Below are 17,537 nucleotides of genomic sequence, written 5' to 3'. Positions count from 1 at the left end.
AAGATGTTACATCACTATTATTCAGCAATCTACATTCTCCAGCAGCTTCAGAGCGAAGAAATTTGCAGGATCGTAGTCCGCTTTTGAGCTACACCCAGCTCTCCAGTGACTGGGGAGGCAGGCTATATATGGGCCCGAGGACATCCCCGTCCTCTAGGCTGCGCTAATAAAAGGGAGTTATACTAACCATGAGCATGAGCCTTCCCTCGTACCCACTTCCATACTTTTCACCTCATTTCTAAGCAGCAAGCCAAACTAGGATGTTACAAAGAAATGATATTCCACAAAATATCAGAAGAACCAAAATAGGAATTGATCCACTGAGGTGTATGCCCGCGCCCTTCTCACCTCCAACATTGTGCCATGTGTACCTGCCTGCTTGAGTTGTTCGAAGCTCAAATATTTCTGCACTGCTCTGTATTGAAGGACACATCTCTGATAACCTCAACTCATAAGATAGGTTCTCCAAATCCCTAACTGTCATGGAAACCTTGATTTCACTTATTCCAGTCTGGCTTAATCTTTCTTGAACATGGGTGACCAGAATTAGAGACTGCGTTCGGGATGAGCTTTCACTATTATTTCAACACAATGTCATTAATACATCTCAATTCTCTAATGATCTCACCTGACTAATTTAAGTTATTTTGATGCTAGAGCATGTTTTAACAAATATCACTTGATCAGTGGAAAGGCAGACATCAAACACACCTGAATGACTAAAACAAAACACAGAATCCTGTTTTATGGGTTGACTTTAGCTCCCTTGTATCTTGCTTGGGCTTGCAGGTATCAGTAACTGAAGCTCAAGCGAACTTTTATACCTGTAGATTACAACAGCTGAGGAAGAAATTTGTCAGATTTCAGATAAGTCATTTTAGGGTTTCAAGAAACCGCCAGGTTTAATGGAAAAATATTAGTAATAAAAAACATTCAAAAGCATTTCCTCAGGTCTGCAGAAAATATACAAAAGTGCCAAGCACTCTATGACATGGCACATGTCACCATCTGACACGATGCATCTTCCACTGGGAGTAGTTTCCTATTACGCATAGGAAAAAAACTCATCTTCTTTAACCCATTTCCTTACTGAGTCTTTAAAAATCAGCTTCAGTTGCTGTATGTACTCCAACGCTTTACCAAGCAGAGGGAAAGGAATCAGAGAGAAAAAATAAAGGTAAGTGTCAGTCAGGCAGCTCAACAGGTTTTTTTTACATCTTTGTTACAGGTCTTATTTCTATTTGATTTGGAATTTCTTAGTGTTCACACATTAAATCACAAGAGATGACCTTTTTAATAGATACTGCTTAGCTTTTTATAGTCAGATGACACAGTCTGTTATTTTAAGATATCTGCTTTAAAGAAAACTAGATTTCTTGAAAGATAGCAGATGAGTGTCTAGATTCAGACCAAAGATATATTATTTGCTAACAAAGACATAAGAAATGGTTAAGATTAATATTTCAGCTTTTCTTTGATTAAGTTTATAACTTAATGTAGCACTAACCCCACTCGAAATATAGGAAAGTAGTATTTAGACTAAAAATCTAAAGCTGTCTTACTTTATTTTGAGACATTAATTACACAATCCTTGTAAATAAATTGAAGAAAATTAATCTGAAGCAAAATCAATCCATTTTGATTTTTTTTCCACAATTTTAGTCTTTATTAAATCAAACTTCCTGGAGAAAAAGATATAGTCTCAGCTTATTTTAAGTTTATAAAAGAAAACACTTTCTTTTTTGAGTTCTAGAATCTCTCCACATTTGAAAACATTATTTTTTACATTTTTTTCCAAATTCTATTCTACATATGTAAAAGGTAAACTCTGTATTGCCTTATATATGTAAAAACCTCTTTTACTCTACATTTGTTGATGTTAACAGGTGTGCTCTATCTGCCTGCTCTTTCTCATGCTCTGTCCAGTCTAATTTTAAACCACACTCCCAGTGCATGTCTAGTGTCTGTCTGCAAACAAAATTATACAATACAGCTTTTTGCCTTCTTCTGTTCAAAAGGAAGTTTAAGTGTTTAGTGATATAAAAAACTGGCACTCTTTACAGCATCTGCCATTCTCCAAGTAGTACCCAGGACAACACACAGTCAGATATTTTTGCCTCAATACTTACTTATTGCAAATGAATTGGAAAAAAAGGAAGAAAAAACATTTTAATTATGGGAGGTATGGAAGTCATTAAAAGAGATGGTTTCAAGATACTAACTTCCCCAACCTGAGCAAGGGAATTTATATTTCAAATTCCAATCTGATCACAAGGCTAGCCATATCTTATTAAATGCAGAGAAGTAGGAAATATAGGAAGGGAGTATTTTTAGATGTTTTAAACTGCAAAATAGATGAGGCTAAGATGGAAGTCTAGTGGGAGCCACTCTACAGAACTGGGAGTGACACAGCAAAAGGGATGATTACCTGCCAGCCTGAAGCATGGTTATGTAATCCCTAAAAGACTAACAGTGTCAGAGCACAGATATGCAAAATTTCCAATTCTTTACTCACTCAAATCTTAAACTGTACTTTCTCAAAGATGCATGAAGTTACAAGGCAGAATAAAGAACTGTTTACCACATGAAACTTCCTGCTTGCTGCTTAGAATCTTAACATCCCCAGAGAGCAGGAGACTTTTAAAAGTTTAGAACTATTCAGTCTTTTAAGCTCAGTTTCAAAGTCTGACTTCAACATGCAATTTTAACACTAGCCCTACGAAGATCTAGAAACTGAATCAAAATGTTTGCCTAAAACTAACCTACTTTTTACCATCATCTCCTGGAGACAGTGTGTTCCAGAACTTTAGACAATGCTATATTTTGTATACTGATGCAGGCAAAGTAATAAACTGGAGGCAAATGGAATCACCGTGCTTTTTCCCAGTTGCATTTATACTACTTGATTTCAAGAAGAATAGCTCTGTGGGAAATGTAATGGAAGGTAATAACTGTCTTCCAAAAAACTAAGCCTCCCTGGTAATCCTGAGGAAGAAATACTATTGTATTCCAGTTCTGCATTTAGAAACATGCTAATTAATGAATCATGCCTATCAGATTATTCTTCTTTTCTGGGTAGCTGAAGCATGAACAAGGCGGAATTCACCACTGTTGCAGGATTTGCCATATTATTGCTGTTCCACACGACCCAAACTCAAGTCTGTCCTCCTTCCTGCAACTGTAAGAAAATGGAAGAAATGAAGGGTTTGCAGATAGATTGCAGCTCAAGGAAGCTGAAGGAAGTGCCTGCCTTGCCTGTTAACACCAGGAAGCTTTATCTGCAGAATAACAGCCTGACCACGGTTCCTCCTGGTGCCTTGGACGGCTTACTCAGCCTGGAGGAGGTGAAAATATTTGACAATCCTTGGAACTGTGACTGTCATATTCTTTATTTAAAACTCTGGTTAGAAGATATCTCTGAGTCCTCTCTTGCAAACGTCAGATGTGCGACCCCAGCTTCCATTACGATGAAGCCCTTGAGGCAGCTGACCGGGAATGAGCTGGGCATCTGCAAGAGGCTTCTCCCAATCAAAAGTCTTGAGTTCTTTTGGCGAGACCTCATTTTAATTGTTGTAGCAATAACTACACTTATTTTACTAGCATGGGCTATGAAATTCTCAAAAAAGCTGGTCTACCAAATAAATATGAGCCAATATGATTTTAGTGGCCCACTGTTGCAGAGGCAGAGCTTCATAAACCGTAAGTTACAGTGAGCTGTTCACTACCGTTAGCTTCACCAGAAACATCAACCTCCCCTACCACAAAAAAGCACATGCACTGGCAACACTAGTTTTAACGGTAAACATGATACAGAGAGATCCCCAGCCACAACGTCTGGGTCCCCAGATAGGCAAGTTTGACTTCATTTCATTTCCAAAACCAGCTTGGTGATGTATTGATTGGCAAGCTCCACTCTGCCACTACCTACTCATATGGAAAATAGTTTCTAAATATTTTTAAATCACTTAATTCAGCATTTTTCCACTGAATTCTTAGGTCTTCTAGCAAGAAGATTTACACACGAAACAATCAACACTTTTTAATATATGGATATGAATACCGACTGTACTATTTTAGCAATTTATTTCTCATTCTGAAGCTGTGTAAGCTTGTAACCTGGTGTCCCTACACAGTGTCCCATGGCCTCGGTAGACCCATTCTTGCATGCAAAGTCAACTATCTCTTCATGATGGAGTTCAACGCCTGAACTTCAGGTTCAGGAGTTCCCTCGCAGCAGAACCACTATGATTATACAGGCCAGCCACTGAACGTATCCCTTAATGAATATGTTTACAGACTGACTGGTAATGAGAATATATCTGGTAAAAGTAATTTTAAATATTGCTGAATTTCATAGAGAGTGAACAATAAAAAAGCATTCTATGTGAAATTAAAATAAAGAGCGCTTATTGAACATTCCTGCTTGCCCAAGTATAATCTCTTTCACAACTCCACGGACTTCTGATAAACATCCTAAGAAATTCCCAGAGCTTGTCTTCCAGGTTTACTAGTGACACTCAATACACTTGACTCTATGCAGCAGCATTAAAGGTGTCTCTCTTCCCTGTCTCCTCCTGTCCACCAGCCTCATAGAAAAATTGTTGTGGTGACTCAGGCTTATCGTTTTTTCCCCTAATGTGATTATTTGCAATGACTCCAAGTACAGCAATTTATGCTGTGACCCTGTCTGATCTGTGAAGCGAGGCTGTATCTCTAGGCTACGGAAGATCTCTGAAGAACTTCTAAGATTAAACTGAACGGCCAGCAATAGTTGTAAGACACATCTTGCCTGAAGTTCCTCACAGCCCAAAACCTGAGCTAGGTATTGGAAGTTATATGCTGAAGACACTAAAGATTGCTTGGCCCTTTTAGGAAGGCCTAGCACCTTCTCAAATGAGTGAGATCCCCTGTTACGGTATATAATATCTCTAGCAAAGCTCGTTGTTTAGTTTTCATCTGATAGGTGGTCTTGCAATCACCATGTGCTGTAGTTTCTGTAAGATGTTTCATTCCTCACCACAATATCCAAATCAAAGACAGCAGAAGCTTACAGGAACATTTCAGGTTCCTCTTATCCCTGCCAGATTGCTTTTGTAGTATGGAGCCAAACTGTCAATGCCAACTGCAAGTGGCACCTGCAGACAGCTTTAGAAAAGTTATGTTACTATCCTTCACCATCAGTCCTGTCTCTCTCCTGCACTAGCAGTGACAGGCCAGTCTCAGACATCACTTTTTATTCTAAATTGGCATCAGTTTGGGATGACTTATTTCCCCCAGTCTGTGGTACAAGGAATGGCCACCAAGTATAGAGGAGCTGCTGAGAGAACCTTTCATGAAGTGTTGGTGGTTACATCTGGGGAAAGGAGATGCACCATAGGTAAAAGAGGGTTACACAATCTAGTAACAAGTGCAAAACAAAGCTTTAGACTGAGAAAAGGAAAAGTACAGCCTGAGTCAAATGTTTTTCCTATGTTATAAAATGCTTCAATTAATAATCTAGAAGATAATATGCACATTTCAACATTAAAGTCTGCAAATGATGCACACTTGGGAATAACAAGAGAGAAGTCATATATGTGGAGAGGTGGGTTACCTGGAATGCCAGACAATCAAATGCAAGCTCATCTATCTAGAAAGAAAAGATAGGGTTGAGGACTCAATTCAGAGAAGGAAGAAAATTTAGTAACCATGATCTCCCACATAAGACATTGCAGCAAAAGGCTATTAAGATTTTTGCTTGTTAAAACAGGCGATATCATTTAGGAACAAAAAGATTTATTTAACACAATGTTTAGACGAATCCTAGTATTTCAGCACTAACATCTACAAATCGAGAAGGATCAGCTGCAGAAGGATCAGAAAAAAATGTAGCAACAAATAAAGGATTGAAAATTTATCTTACAGGAGATTAATCAATTCCATTTAATAAAGAGGAATTTAAGGAGCAGCAAGATCACAGCTTGTATGAATCTACATGAAGAGTAATTTGTTAACAAAAGAGTTGGGAGCAGAAATTAAAACATCAGACTAGAAACAGGGCTCAAAATTTAAGTGAAAATAATTAACCACTGAAACAGCTCATCGAATGTCACCGTGAATCCTACAGTCTAAAATCAACATTGGACACTTTTCAAACTGGCAGGCACCACCTAAAATGACAGCTATTTTAACAGAAGCCCTCCAAATTATACATAACATCTGCCTAAAACATTCAAACAATTCTCATTGCTTTGGTCATCTGCAAATTTATGATGGGACAGACCACGACAGAAGAGACCACAGTGGCAGTGCATCACAGAGACACCCCTGCAGAGCACTGGCAATGCATCTATGCAATTCAGCTGACTAAGCCACCCTCCAAAATCCCTAACAGGAATAACATGCCACTCATCCTTTTCCAACCGTGTATCACACTCTGCACCGTTAGTACTCCAAGTGCAGCAGAGTTCGCTTTCTAAAAGGTGGTACCTCCCTGCTATAGAAAATAAACTACATAATCTGCAAGAAACTGCATGGCTTTGTAAGGCTATAACATTCTCAGGTGCAGACCAGAGCAAAATTCTGTCTTCAAATTTGTGTGTGCATTTCAATCAGTTGAGCACATATGATCAGAATTTGTCTGGCTTTATTAAATGTTATATCTCATGAATAATCTCTGCAGGAGAGAATTTCAAAGAAACACGTATAAATATAGTAGTGTGTGCTGTTATGTAATTATAGAATATTTTCTCTGCACTGAGCTCTTAAATTTTTTAAAAGGCAACCACCATTTTGTATTAATGCAGAACATTAGAGAAGAAATGCACTCTGCAGTCTCTCATGGAGAGTTTCCTAAATCATTTTTCTTGTTTCCCCAATATAAAATAAATCTTAAACACTAAAAGCATATTGCTCCCTTTTGTGCCTATAAAGCTATATATGTATTTTTGCACTGGTTATAAAAACAGGCCAAGAAACCCAGTAAATTGAATGGGTGTAGCCTATGAACCTATGGCAAAATAACATTTAACATGCAGGTGAGGTGAAAGAAGTTATAACTATGCATTGGAATGTAATAAACTTGAAAGTTTGCTAGTGTAGATAAAATAGTAAACTGCTCTACTGTACAGCTTTATTTGTTCTGCTTACACCAACTAAAATACTAAGCAAGCTGCACAGCATAGAGAAAAAATAATATTTGATGGAGCATCAACATGCTTCTTCAGGAAGACATGTTTTCTGACCACTTCATGCAAGCGTAAGAGGAAAGAAGAGGGAATCTCTTCCATGGCAGTATTTCACATTCCACTAAAACAGCATAGCTATTACCACTTCCGAACCATTTGGCTTTTATCTGAAGAAAATCTGATAACGAGAAAGCTGGAACGGTTAAATAAAGCTTCAAGAGCAATGTTCAAATACTTATCTTGTAAGGCCACTATGTCCTGCTTAAGTCACATATGCCAAATTGCATAAATAATGCTACAGTTGCTAACATCTCTTGTCACAACATGCAAAGACAAGAAAATATAATGTCTGCTACCTAAATTAAACATGCAAACAGTGTTCCCAGAGGAGTTTGTAAAGATCCCAGAAAGCATCATCATTTTCTAAGTTACCATCTCATGCCTGCGGGAATGCAAAACACTGAATACATCTGTTTTCACATGCCCCTAGAACTTACGGTAAATGATGTATTTTAAAAAATGGGGATGTGTTCTCTAGAAACATAAGTACAACTGCCAGGACTAACTGTAACTAAAAAGTTTTGAGTTTTGGTTTTATATTTAGCAAGACTAGTAATCACATTCAGCACAATTGAGCATGAATTAAAAATACTGATCAAATTAAGTATTTTTAAACAGTTCTTCACTATAATAAGCAAAAAATAGATTTGTGTAAACTGCAATCCAATTAACATGGAAAATATTTGCAGACTTCATTTATTAGACAGAATGGCAGGTGAATCACCTTTTTGCTTGCAATGCTTAAGCTTTTCTTAACATTGAAGCACAAGGGTAATTCAGTGTGAACAACTTTTGTTTACCGTAAGTATGAGACCTACATTTGGTCTTATTACAAATTCATGGTTTGAATTCATGCATCATACTGCTTATTTTTTCATTTCACACTGATAAACATACAGCATTGTTTGGAAAATAGCTACCAACACTTACACAAATAAACAAAAAGGGAGGCTTAGAAACCAGGCACTTTGTTCTGACCTCACAATTCCCTCCCACTCCAAAATGACTTCAAATGCTACTGAAAACAGTGGGAGACTCTTCCTATTTTTGAAATATACAATACCCATCCACAGCTGAAACATGCATAAATTCTCTCTTCAACAGGTCTTGCCACATTTGATTTCCCAGTTTGACCAGTTCCCCCAAACTTGATGCCACAAACACAGTTTTGGATCCATAATCATCATTTTGACCAGTGTAGTTTTCAACCTTCCATTAATATCATAAACCAAATGGGAAAAAATCCTTAGAACAAGAGGAGAACTCCCCCTAAAACAAATTTAATATATTTAAAAATTTGAAATTTGAATATAATAAATGGTGGCTACAAACATGTAGGACCCTTATTATAGAGCACAAGATGCAGGAGCTCAGCATGAAACGGAAGGGTGCCAATCAGCAGTTTTGCTAAATAAGAATTCTGTTATCTATATACAGCAGGCTGCTTCGGTGTCCTTACAAAAGCATAAGAGCATCATATGGCCCTCTTTGAGCTTGAAAGAGAAAGTAATTTATATCCCTATACATCAGGGTGTATATGTGCAATTGAAATAATATGAACATTGGATTCTGGGTGAAACAAGATATTGCTCATACTACCAAAATAGGTAAGCAGCATTCTAATGTTTGCTTAGATGTCTGTAAATAACCACATACAGAGCAGAAGTACAGGAAAATTGGCATCTGTCAAATATTCCTGTTTATTACACAGTGCAACTTTCCAGTGACATGCTCAACTTTCACAAATCAGTATTAGGAGCCTTCTCAAACCCATGGCATGTCCACTACAGCAATGATGCAAAAGTAAATAAAAAAGAAGGAAAGAATGAGACAGAAGAAAAAATAATGAGAACTCATGAAATATGAAAATAGTGGGGAAAAAAGAACCCTGATCAATTTAGAATCACGGCAGAGTCTGCAGGAAGATTAAGATGATATTGTTTTTTAATTAAATAAGCAATGTTCAATAAGTGTTCTGTGCAAACATATTTTACATCTTTCACAACAGCCCAGATATGGCAATAGCCACAGATCTCACTGCCTAATTTAGTGGGAAGTTAGCTGAATGCATTTAAACTTAGATACTGAAATGGTGCATTAAAGAATTCATGTTTATTAACATCTTCAATGGCCTGATGACAGTTTATTTTTCAGTTTTACAACTCCACAAGAGTTAAAAATACTGCTGTGTTTATTCTTTACGTGATAGTAAAAAAGCTATCTGGAATAGAAGTTACCCATCATGATTTAAAAGATTATTACTCTCAGGCTTATATTTAATTTTTTCCCCAGATAACAATTCCTGAATGATAACATCAAACTTATAAGCATTATTCCTGGTAAACAAATAAATACAGATAATATGTATTTTCACCTGAGAATCTCAAAGCACTTAGGATCATCTGAGATTTTTGATGCCAATAGATAAATATCAGTTCTGTTTTACACACAGGAAAACTGAGATACATACAAGTTACAAGCTTGTATTTGTTCCTATTCAATACTGTAAATGCTAATTCAGATGTCCTTGGCAGACCTAAAAAAAAAAAAAATCTTTACGTGACCTTCGGAAGGTCACACATATGTGTGACAAAGCCCCTAGAGGCCCTGACTTTCAGGCCTTGCAGAGGTCTCCTTACAGTAATAATGTCTCCTGCCCTAAAAATACCCATTGTTGGTGCAGTTCAGCAAGAGCAAAGACCTTTCACCACTTGGCACGATTAGACTCTTAGCACTGTGTAGGGATCCTAAATATGTTAAGTTACAGTAACATCTAAACATTAAAAAGAACAAATGATATTTCAAAAGTGAACTGACAAAATTATTTCTGTGCAAATGCTCACAGTAATCTCTGAATCCTCACCGATTCTCAATTCTGCCTCTTCAGAACGCTTACCTGTCCACAATTACTCCTGATTTTATTTCTAGATACTTCCTATGCAACTTCCTGCCCCTTTCATTGCACATGCTTTTTTCTGAATACAAAGTCACTCAAGGTGGACTGTAGCTTTAAAGACTTATAAATTCTTCCTCCTACACCTAATACAAGCCAAGAACTTTACCTACAGCATACTCAGCTGAAAACAGTACCTGCAGGAATATCTGACAACCTTTGGATCCTGAAAAAGATCATTTTATCTAGCAACCCCTGGAACTGTGCCTGGAAAATTCTCTATTTGAAAATCTGGTTGTAAGGCCAAGCAGCAGGTATGGTTACTGATGAAGTTATTTGCTTTGCTCCATCCTTGCTCCAGAAGAAATCTCTCTTTTTCAGCTAATAAGAAATGAACTTACTCTTCACGCCAGTCACAGGAGTCATTGTTCTGACTTCTTGTTCAGTAGTGCATTCCTATTAATCAATATTTTGCTGGTTTTTACTGATCTATTGTGTCATAACTATAAAAATGGGTTTATAAAAAATAGATGTTCACAGCAATAGCCTAGAGATTCATTAAACATCTCCTTCAACTTCTAATCAGCTTAACAAAAAGAGTCACAGCTCAAAGCAATGCTCCAAACACTTGTTGAAACACTTGGCAGAAAAGCTAGAAAGGTCTTTAAAAAGTCTTTTATTTAAAGTCTTTAAAAAAAAACAAACAAAAACAAAAAGATCATTAAGAAACAAAGATAGATTATCACAGCTGAGAACAGAATTTGCAGGCATTGAAATTCCAGCTACAGTGTGCATACTAACCAAAACCCAGAAGGGAGGAATCTGAAAGCCTTGACTAACCCCCATGAAGTCATGGACAAGTCACGTCTCCCACTGATATAAGCGGAGCCAAGATTTCACTGCACTTCTAGTTCTCACTGCCTGGCTCAACTTTAATGATAATATAAGGGCTTTTAAATTTTGGACTTCTGTATCTAGCACACATATCATAAGAACTGTATTTCACCACTTACAGGGAATGCCAGATTAACCAATATTTTCAACAGCATTTCCTTTTATGGAACACACCCTCCCAAGTTCACATTCTTCAGTTACGCATCTGTCTGCTTACAACATAAAGTCTTTGGACCATTATCTTCATATGTGGAATGTATTCTACAAAACAGACTTTTATGTAGAGTCTATCAGCCCAAAGTAATATAATTTAGTATTAGAGAGCTGAAAAACTGTTCACAGTAAGCCACCAAGATATAATAAGGGTAAGGAGTAGCAGGAGTCATTGCTCCTAACATGGTCCCATCACATGGCATGGAACATGCAGGATGTGGCTGTATTGACAGGTATACTTAAACCACTCTACTGCGTAATACTACTCCTTAAGATTACTTCCAGTCAATTCTAAAGAAACCGAACTCTGTAATGGATGAATTTCTTCATCTCCTCTTTTACATTTACTGTTTATTATCATGAAGGGCACAACCAAAAGAATGAGTCACAAATAGCCTTTGACAGAGTAGATTATTATCCCTCAGTGCCTGCCCCTACAGGCACTCTGGAAAGGAGAAACCTGTTTTCATTAGGTATGTCATTAAGCTGTTTGTAGTTATTTTGGTAAAGCTAAACAAGAAAGTCAGTCTCCACTGCGGCCTTATTTTAAGTTCTCTACTGTTTCAAAATAAGGCCAAAGAAAGTATATCAGTGGAAGACTAATGAGCTTTAGAATAAAATTTGGTTACTACATTATATGTCTTTTGGCTAAAGATCCTCATTTCAGGTTCCAGAAATTGAATAGAACAACTTTTCTAATTATGTCATTGTCAGGTGAGACCATTTTTTCATTTCAAACTTAAGTCAAAATGTATCCAGTTCTTTTAGTTTCCATTTTAATTTATTTTAACATTGTTGAGCAGTAAATTTAATTGCGGGCTACTAGATTATCCATTGACACCATTCCTTTCTTGAACAGCCTTTGCTGTTGCTCATGGATTTGCATGATTCCTATTTGCAACAATAAGCCACTAAGGAGCAAGGTCTCAGTGTACATAGATCTGTTATGTAATACACTGCAATCCTTTTATCCCTATGAGCTCATGACTTTGATATAATTATATTCACTGGTGATGCATATCTTTATGAATCAATGAATAGGAAATAAATATTGCTGTTTCATATAAAATAATGTGATGATTTTATTCCATCACATTACAGGTTAGTTCTTTCACAAAACCCAGAACCACCCTTCTGTCTTATGGCACTGACAGGCCATCAGAGGGAGTGAAGGAAAAGACAATCCTTCCAGTAACAGATAGGATAAATATTTTACAGCCAGGCTGTGAAGAAGCATGTTATCATTTTGTTGTTGTTGTTGTTGTTGAGCGAGAACTACAACGTCCAAGTCTATCATATTAGGCCTCTTAAAATCTCAGCTGGTTTTACTGCATTAATAATTAGTACTTTATAGTCACATGAATCTAAATGACCAACAAATGAAGATATCACTCATTGAGAAGTGATTCTAAAAGCCCAATGAAATTACATCAGAGATAAATTCACTCTGAAGTGCTTGTAGTTTCATTCAGATTGTATTGTGAACCTTCACACTAGGCTCACACATACATCACGGAACACTATTCTCCATCACGCTTAAGGCCACAATACCATTAATGGAAGGTAATTATTCTGATGAATGTGTTAAGAGTCAGCTTTGGAGCTACATAACATAAACAGAAAAAAAACTCATTTTCTAAAAATTACCAGGTCTCATGCTTCTCAGCCTGCTCTGATTGAGCAAGAGTCCTGTCAAATACAACTGCCTCCGTGCATTAATGGAGTCAAACTGTGATATGATTATGCAGTTATTCAGACTTGGCAGTTTTGCTTTGCATCACTGAAGCCCTTGCTGTGAATACAGCCACTTGGGATCTGCCTTCTGAAGCTGGCTAGAAATACTCTTTTCTTCAGCAGACATAGACTAATCGCTAAGAATTAAAGCATTTTTTTTCTAATCTCCAAGACTCCAAACAATAGGGAAAAAAAACCTCTGAAAGAATGCCACACAAAGAAAACAAAAGTGCAGCTTTCACTTGGGCAGCAGCAGCCCAATCGTGTTACTAGAGCTCCTCGGAAGAAGCCACAGTGACACCACAGTAACCTCAGGAGGAACCACACAGGACACCGCGGAGGTGAAGGCTGGCGCTGCTAAGCAGGAAAGCAAAAGGAGAAAACAATGATAATTTCTGAATGGACAATTGAGGATGCATCTTCATATTTTCTAGGAAAAATACACACCTTTCTCCTGCACTCACAGGTGGCTGGATAACGGCCAGCGGCATAGCTGCAAGTAAGCTACACGGAGAAGGGCTTACCACTGTGGGCTCAGCGCCACGCAAGTGCAGCTACGCGGCCACTAGAACGCAGCCAGCTCACGTCTTCCCGGCTTGGCGTGAGGGGCTGCTTGCAAGAGAGAAGAGCATGTGCACATCTGCTTGAAGCTGTGATGCAAGTTATTTTAAAACTGAAGTGATGGTTATTTACAGGAATATTACATGTTTACCATGAAAAATACATTTTTTATGCTGTGGATTAACTGAATTTGATCAATCATTTTTCCCTTTTCTCAGGATGCTGGTATTTTGAGACTACACATTTCTCAGGTGTTTTAAATCCCAGTTTCTGCAGCTGAAACAAATGGGATTTAAGGGTAAACAGCACCTCTGAAACTCAACCATCGCGTTTCCCACAAAGCAGGGAGGAAGCAATCTGAACACAATTTTCTTCCCTTTCTTTCTGTACTAATGCACCTGCTTTGAGTAGCAGTCCATTTCATCCCAAGAGCTCTGGGATACCTACATGAGACGGATACACAACATTTTTCTGCTCTGAGGGGCTTCCCTGAATGGCAGGTCATTGTTAGAAGTAGTTCTGAATTCGCATCTCACATTCATATCTAACCTGAGAGGATTTTGACTGTCCTACGGCTTGTTTGGCAACCTATATAAAATTAGTTGATACTAACATCACACTAAAGACCAAGTAATCTTGTTCTTGGGAATAAAATAAGGTACATTGCAAAGTCAGCAAGCTTGTACTGTATTTGCCGTTTTACCAAGCAGTTATGCATGAAAGGATCCCGATTTAGTGTCCACGCCTGATTCAAAAGTAGTGTTTAACTATACAGAAAATGGGTAATACTAAATAAAATATTTTTCCGTCAGGTTAAAAGACAGTTGTCACTTGTGGCATATGACGACACGGACCTCAAGTAGGGTAGTGCAAAAGATCCTTTATTGAAACCACAAGGGCTGGTTATGTAGCAATCAAGCTCAGCCACCCCTCCAAGTATCTCCTTGGCATTGTGGCATCTTGTGATAGGTAGGAAGACGTCTTCTGATGCCCAGCAGGCAGGCAGGACAGTCCAGCAGGAGAGGCCCACCGCAACTGCTGACGTGTAGGCAGGAAGGCACACTGTGACTGCGGACACGTAGGCAGGAAGGCACATGATCACTGGCAACTCACGTGCACACATTCTGGCCACAAATCATAGTTACCACGTCATTACTTTCTGCCTTAGAGATTCTCTGCTGTCTTACACAGCATCATTCGATCTTGGTCCCCAACAGTCACACAATGATGGTAATTTTCCACCTTTAGCTGCACAACTTTATACAACATTAATAGCCACTAGAGTAACTGATTAGGAATAAAGATTCAAATAGCAAGAGTCCAAGAATAAACAGACCCTAACAGGACTAGTAATAAATAGGAGATACCTATCATTACTGAACTAATAAACATACATGGTAAGAATTAAATACTTAATTGAACATACAAACATCTACATGTATGGACTGGACAGTGAGACAACCTTGTTAACTGGTCTAAGCTATTATATTGTATTCCTTAAGGTAAATTAATTAACCAACATAAACACATTCTAGTACTGTTTTTACGCATAAATAAATGCTCCGGTTTGGGAAATATTATCACAGAATTTGAAGCTTCACAAAACTGCTCTTTTTCTCAGACTCTTAAAGCCTGCATACTTACATGTTACGATTTATATTTGAATTATATAATGTTATTACTTTGGCCATTCTAATAGTCACAAATATCAATTCCTCACAAGAGAGAAATGATTACAAGTAAAGTGTCATGTATTTAATAACACACAGGATCAAAATACATTTTTGTTTTTCAAAGTCTGATAACATTTCAGATCGTAGACAGAGTGTTTGCTCATGATTAGCAACAGATTTTCGCATGTCTCGAGACTTTGCGAGTCTGTCTGGCAGGAAGGACACAATTATGCTTGGAAGCATCAGGAAACACAGGTTTGATTTTACACTTGTTAATGTGAGACTTACCGCTACGTTTAATAAACATTGGACAGGGTCCACGATGTCCAGACAAGAAAAAAGTCATTACAACTACAGAGAGCTAAATGAAATCCCAATGAAAATTTCTTGCTGTTTCCTCAGATTCACAGGACAATTAAATAATTCAAGTGTTGGATGATGAAGGATGCTTCTCACACATTCTCCAAGTATATTTTTCTCTGACACTAGTACCCTCAAAAAGTGATTTTGGGGACCATGATTTAAGAAGACTGCTCTGGACTTTCTGTGAATGAACCTTCTCACAGAGGATGTTTGGGTTTTTTGTCATATTCCTTTCATTTTCTGAAATAAGATTGAATTTTCAAAATAAAAGAGACCAATTTCAAAGTGACTTGGTTTAATAAGAGATCAATTTTTTATTTAACTATTATACTATTGAATATTATGGATTTGAAGGAAAATGAATTATATATTATTCATTTTAAATAAACAAAAGCTACATACTATTCTTCTTATTATTATTATTTATTAAATATCTTTTCAAAAACAACAGTATAACATAAATGTTATTGAAAATTCATTAAGAGTCTGATTTCACTTGTCAAATATTGATACCATAACTGGGTCTGCAACGACCAATATACAGCACTAAAATTCCAATTTTTTAAATTGACATCTGTGACTATATTGAAAAATTAAGGCCTATCTAATAATTACTTTAATAGTACTAAGTTTATCACATTGCTTTCTCTCTTCAAAATACTACACGAAAAATTCATGTAAATATTTTCCTATTACATTAGTTCCAATTAAATTTAGATTACAATCAATAATGGGGTATGTGAGAACAAATTATTTCAGTTGCATAATGACCACATGGTAGTGATTTATGCTGAACTCTTTCCCAGGGCAATCTGCTCCCTGACGTACCCTCACAGAACGCCTTCCCCAATGGCGTGTTCCCAGCGTCTCCAAATGATTGCCCGTGGGCAGCAGGAATGACGCCGCTTTCGCAGGCACATGGTTACTGTCTGAGATGGCAAGTTCACTTTAGGCAAAATGAATCTGACGTACCAGATAGAAGTTTTCATTCAAATTTCATATAGCTTAGTTATGACCTTTTTCTTGTCTGAACATCCTGTATCCGGACTTACAGTTATTAAAGTTGAATTGCTCTCTTTTACACAGGTACAATCTCCGGGAAGAGTGGATGGAGACCTATCCCATCTCCTCTCTATGAAAAGTATTAAGAGACAGGGCTAAGGAGAATCCAGAGCACTCATATTTGTCTAGGAAAAAAAAAAGATCAAGCAAAGCCCATGCTTACACGGCCTTGGCCTAAACGGAAGGAAATCTCAGCAGGGATGGATTTCAGGCTCTCTTTTCCTCTTTGAATTTTTCTTGTCTCCTCTTTAGGGGCCAGGAGGTTTTTGCCTCTGATATTAATAATTTAATTTCTGGCTAGCGTTTACATTCTACCTCTTGTGGCCACAGAGGAGTTTGGAATCTCCCCCTGACACTGATCTGTGTAAAATGTATCTTGCCACCCACTTCATATCAGCAGTAGTAGGAAGTAGTTGAATGTGGCAACCTCCACACCACCAGCAGTTGTCTTCTTTGAATGACAATGGAGCATTTAGAAGCAAGTATATGTTTGCCTTCCCTGAGATTGCAAGACAACTGCAAAACAGATAACTTAATTTTCAGATACACTTATAAAAAAACCTGAATTATTGCAAAGATTAAAACCAAAATAGTAGTAATTACAACCTGAAGGAAAGGGCAACTGCAGTCCCCCAAAGACCACAAATTGTGGGTAACTGAACTCTAGAGACCCTAACGTGTTTCCTCTAACTTTAGTAACAGCTTTGCCAGACAAAGACAGCTCTGAAATTGGATCAACATTGTCACCTAGTGGTTGCTGAAAGCTTTCGGGAGAAAAATTCCTTGAAGCTTGTCACCTTTTCATACCAAGATCTCAGTAACAGGATATAATAGACTGATTTTCCAAACAAGCAATTACTCTTAGTTTTCTCCAGATTCTTAATACAGATTTCCTGTCATGAAATGTGTCACATGTTG

At 37.5% G+C, this 17,537-nt stretch overlaps 2 protein-coding genes across 3 annotated transcripts in view; one reads left to right on the top strand and one right to left on the bottom strand.

Moving 5' to 3' along the window:
- The window catches only part of CFAP92 (cilia and flagella associated protein 92 (putative)), a 167,377-nt gene that overhangs the window by 131,936 nt on the left and 17,904 nt on the right, over positions 1 to 17,537 (bottom strand). The window lies entirely within an intron of this gene.
- On the top strand, positions 1,085 to 4,418 carry GP9 (glycoprotein IX platelet). 2 transcript variants are annotated; one of them, XM_026099546.2, is made up of 2 exons: positions 1,085 to 1,177; positions 3,080 to 4,418. In XM_026099546.2, exon 2 carries the CDS (start codon positions 3,087 to 3,089, stop codon positions 3,711 to 3,713), a length of 627 nt encoding a protein of 208 aa, XP_025955331.2. In that variant the 5' UTR covers positions 1,085 to 1,177; positions 3,080 to 3,086; the 3' UTR covers positions 3,714 to 4,418. The 2 variants fall into 2 exon arrangements, with proteins under 2 accessions (XP_025955331.2, XP_064374919.1); XM_064518849.1 differs by having other exon boundaries at positions 1,098 to 1,177; positions 3,058 to 4,418.

The sequence above is a fragment of the Dromaius novaehollandiae genome, chromosome 12 (assembly GCF_036370855.1).
Source record: "Dromaius novaehollandiae isolate bDroNov1 chromosome 12, bDroNov1.hap1, whole genome shotgun sequence".
Lineage (NCBI taxonomy): Eukaryota > Metazoa > Chordata > Aves > Casuariiformes > Dromaiidae > Dromaius > Dromaius novaehollandiae.
The sequence above is the reverse complement of the archived record's forward strand: the minus strand, read 5'-3'. Positions and strand labels throughout refer to the sequence as shown.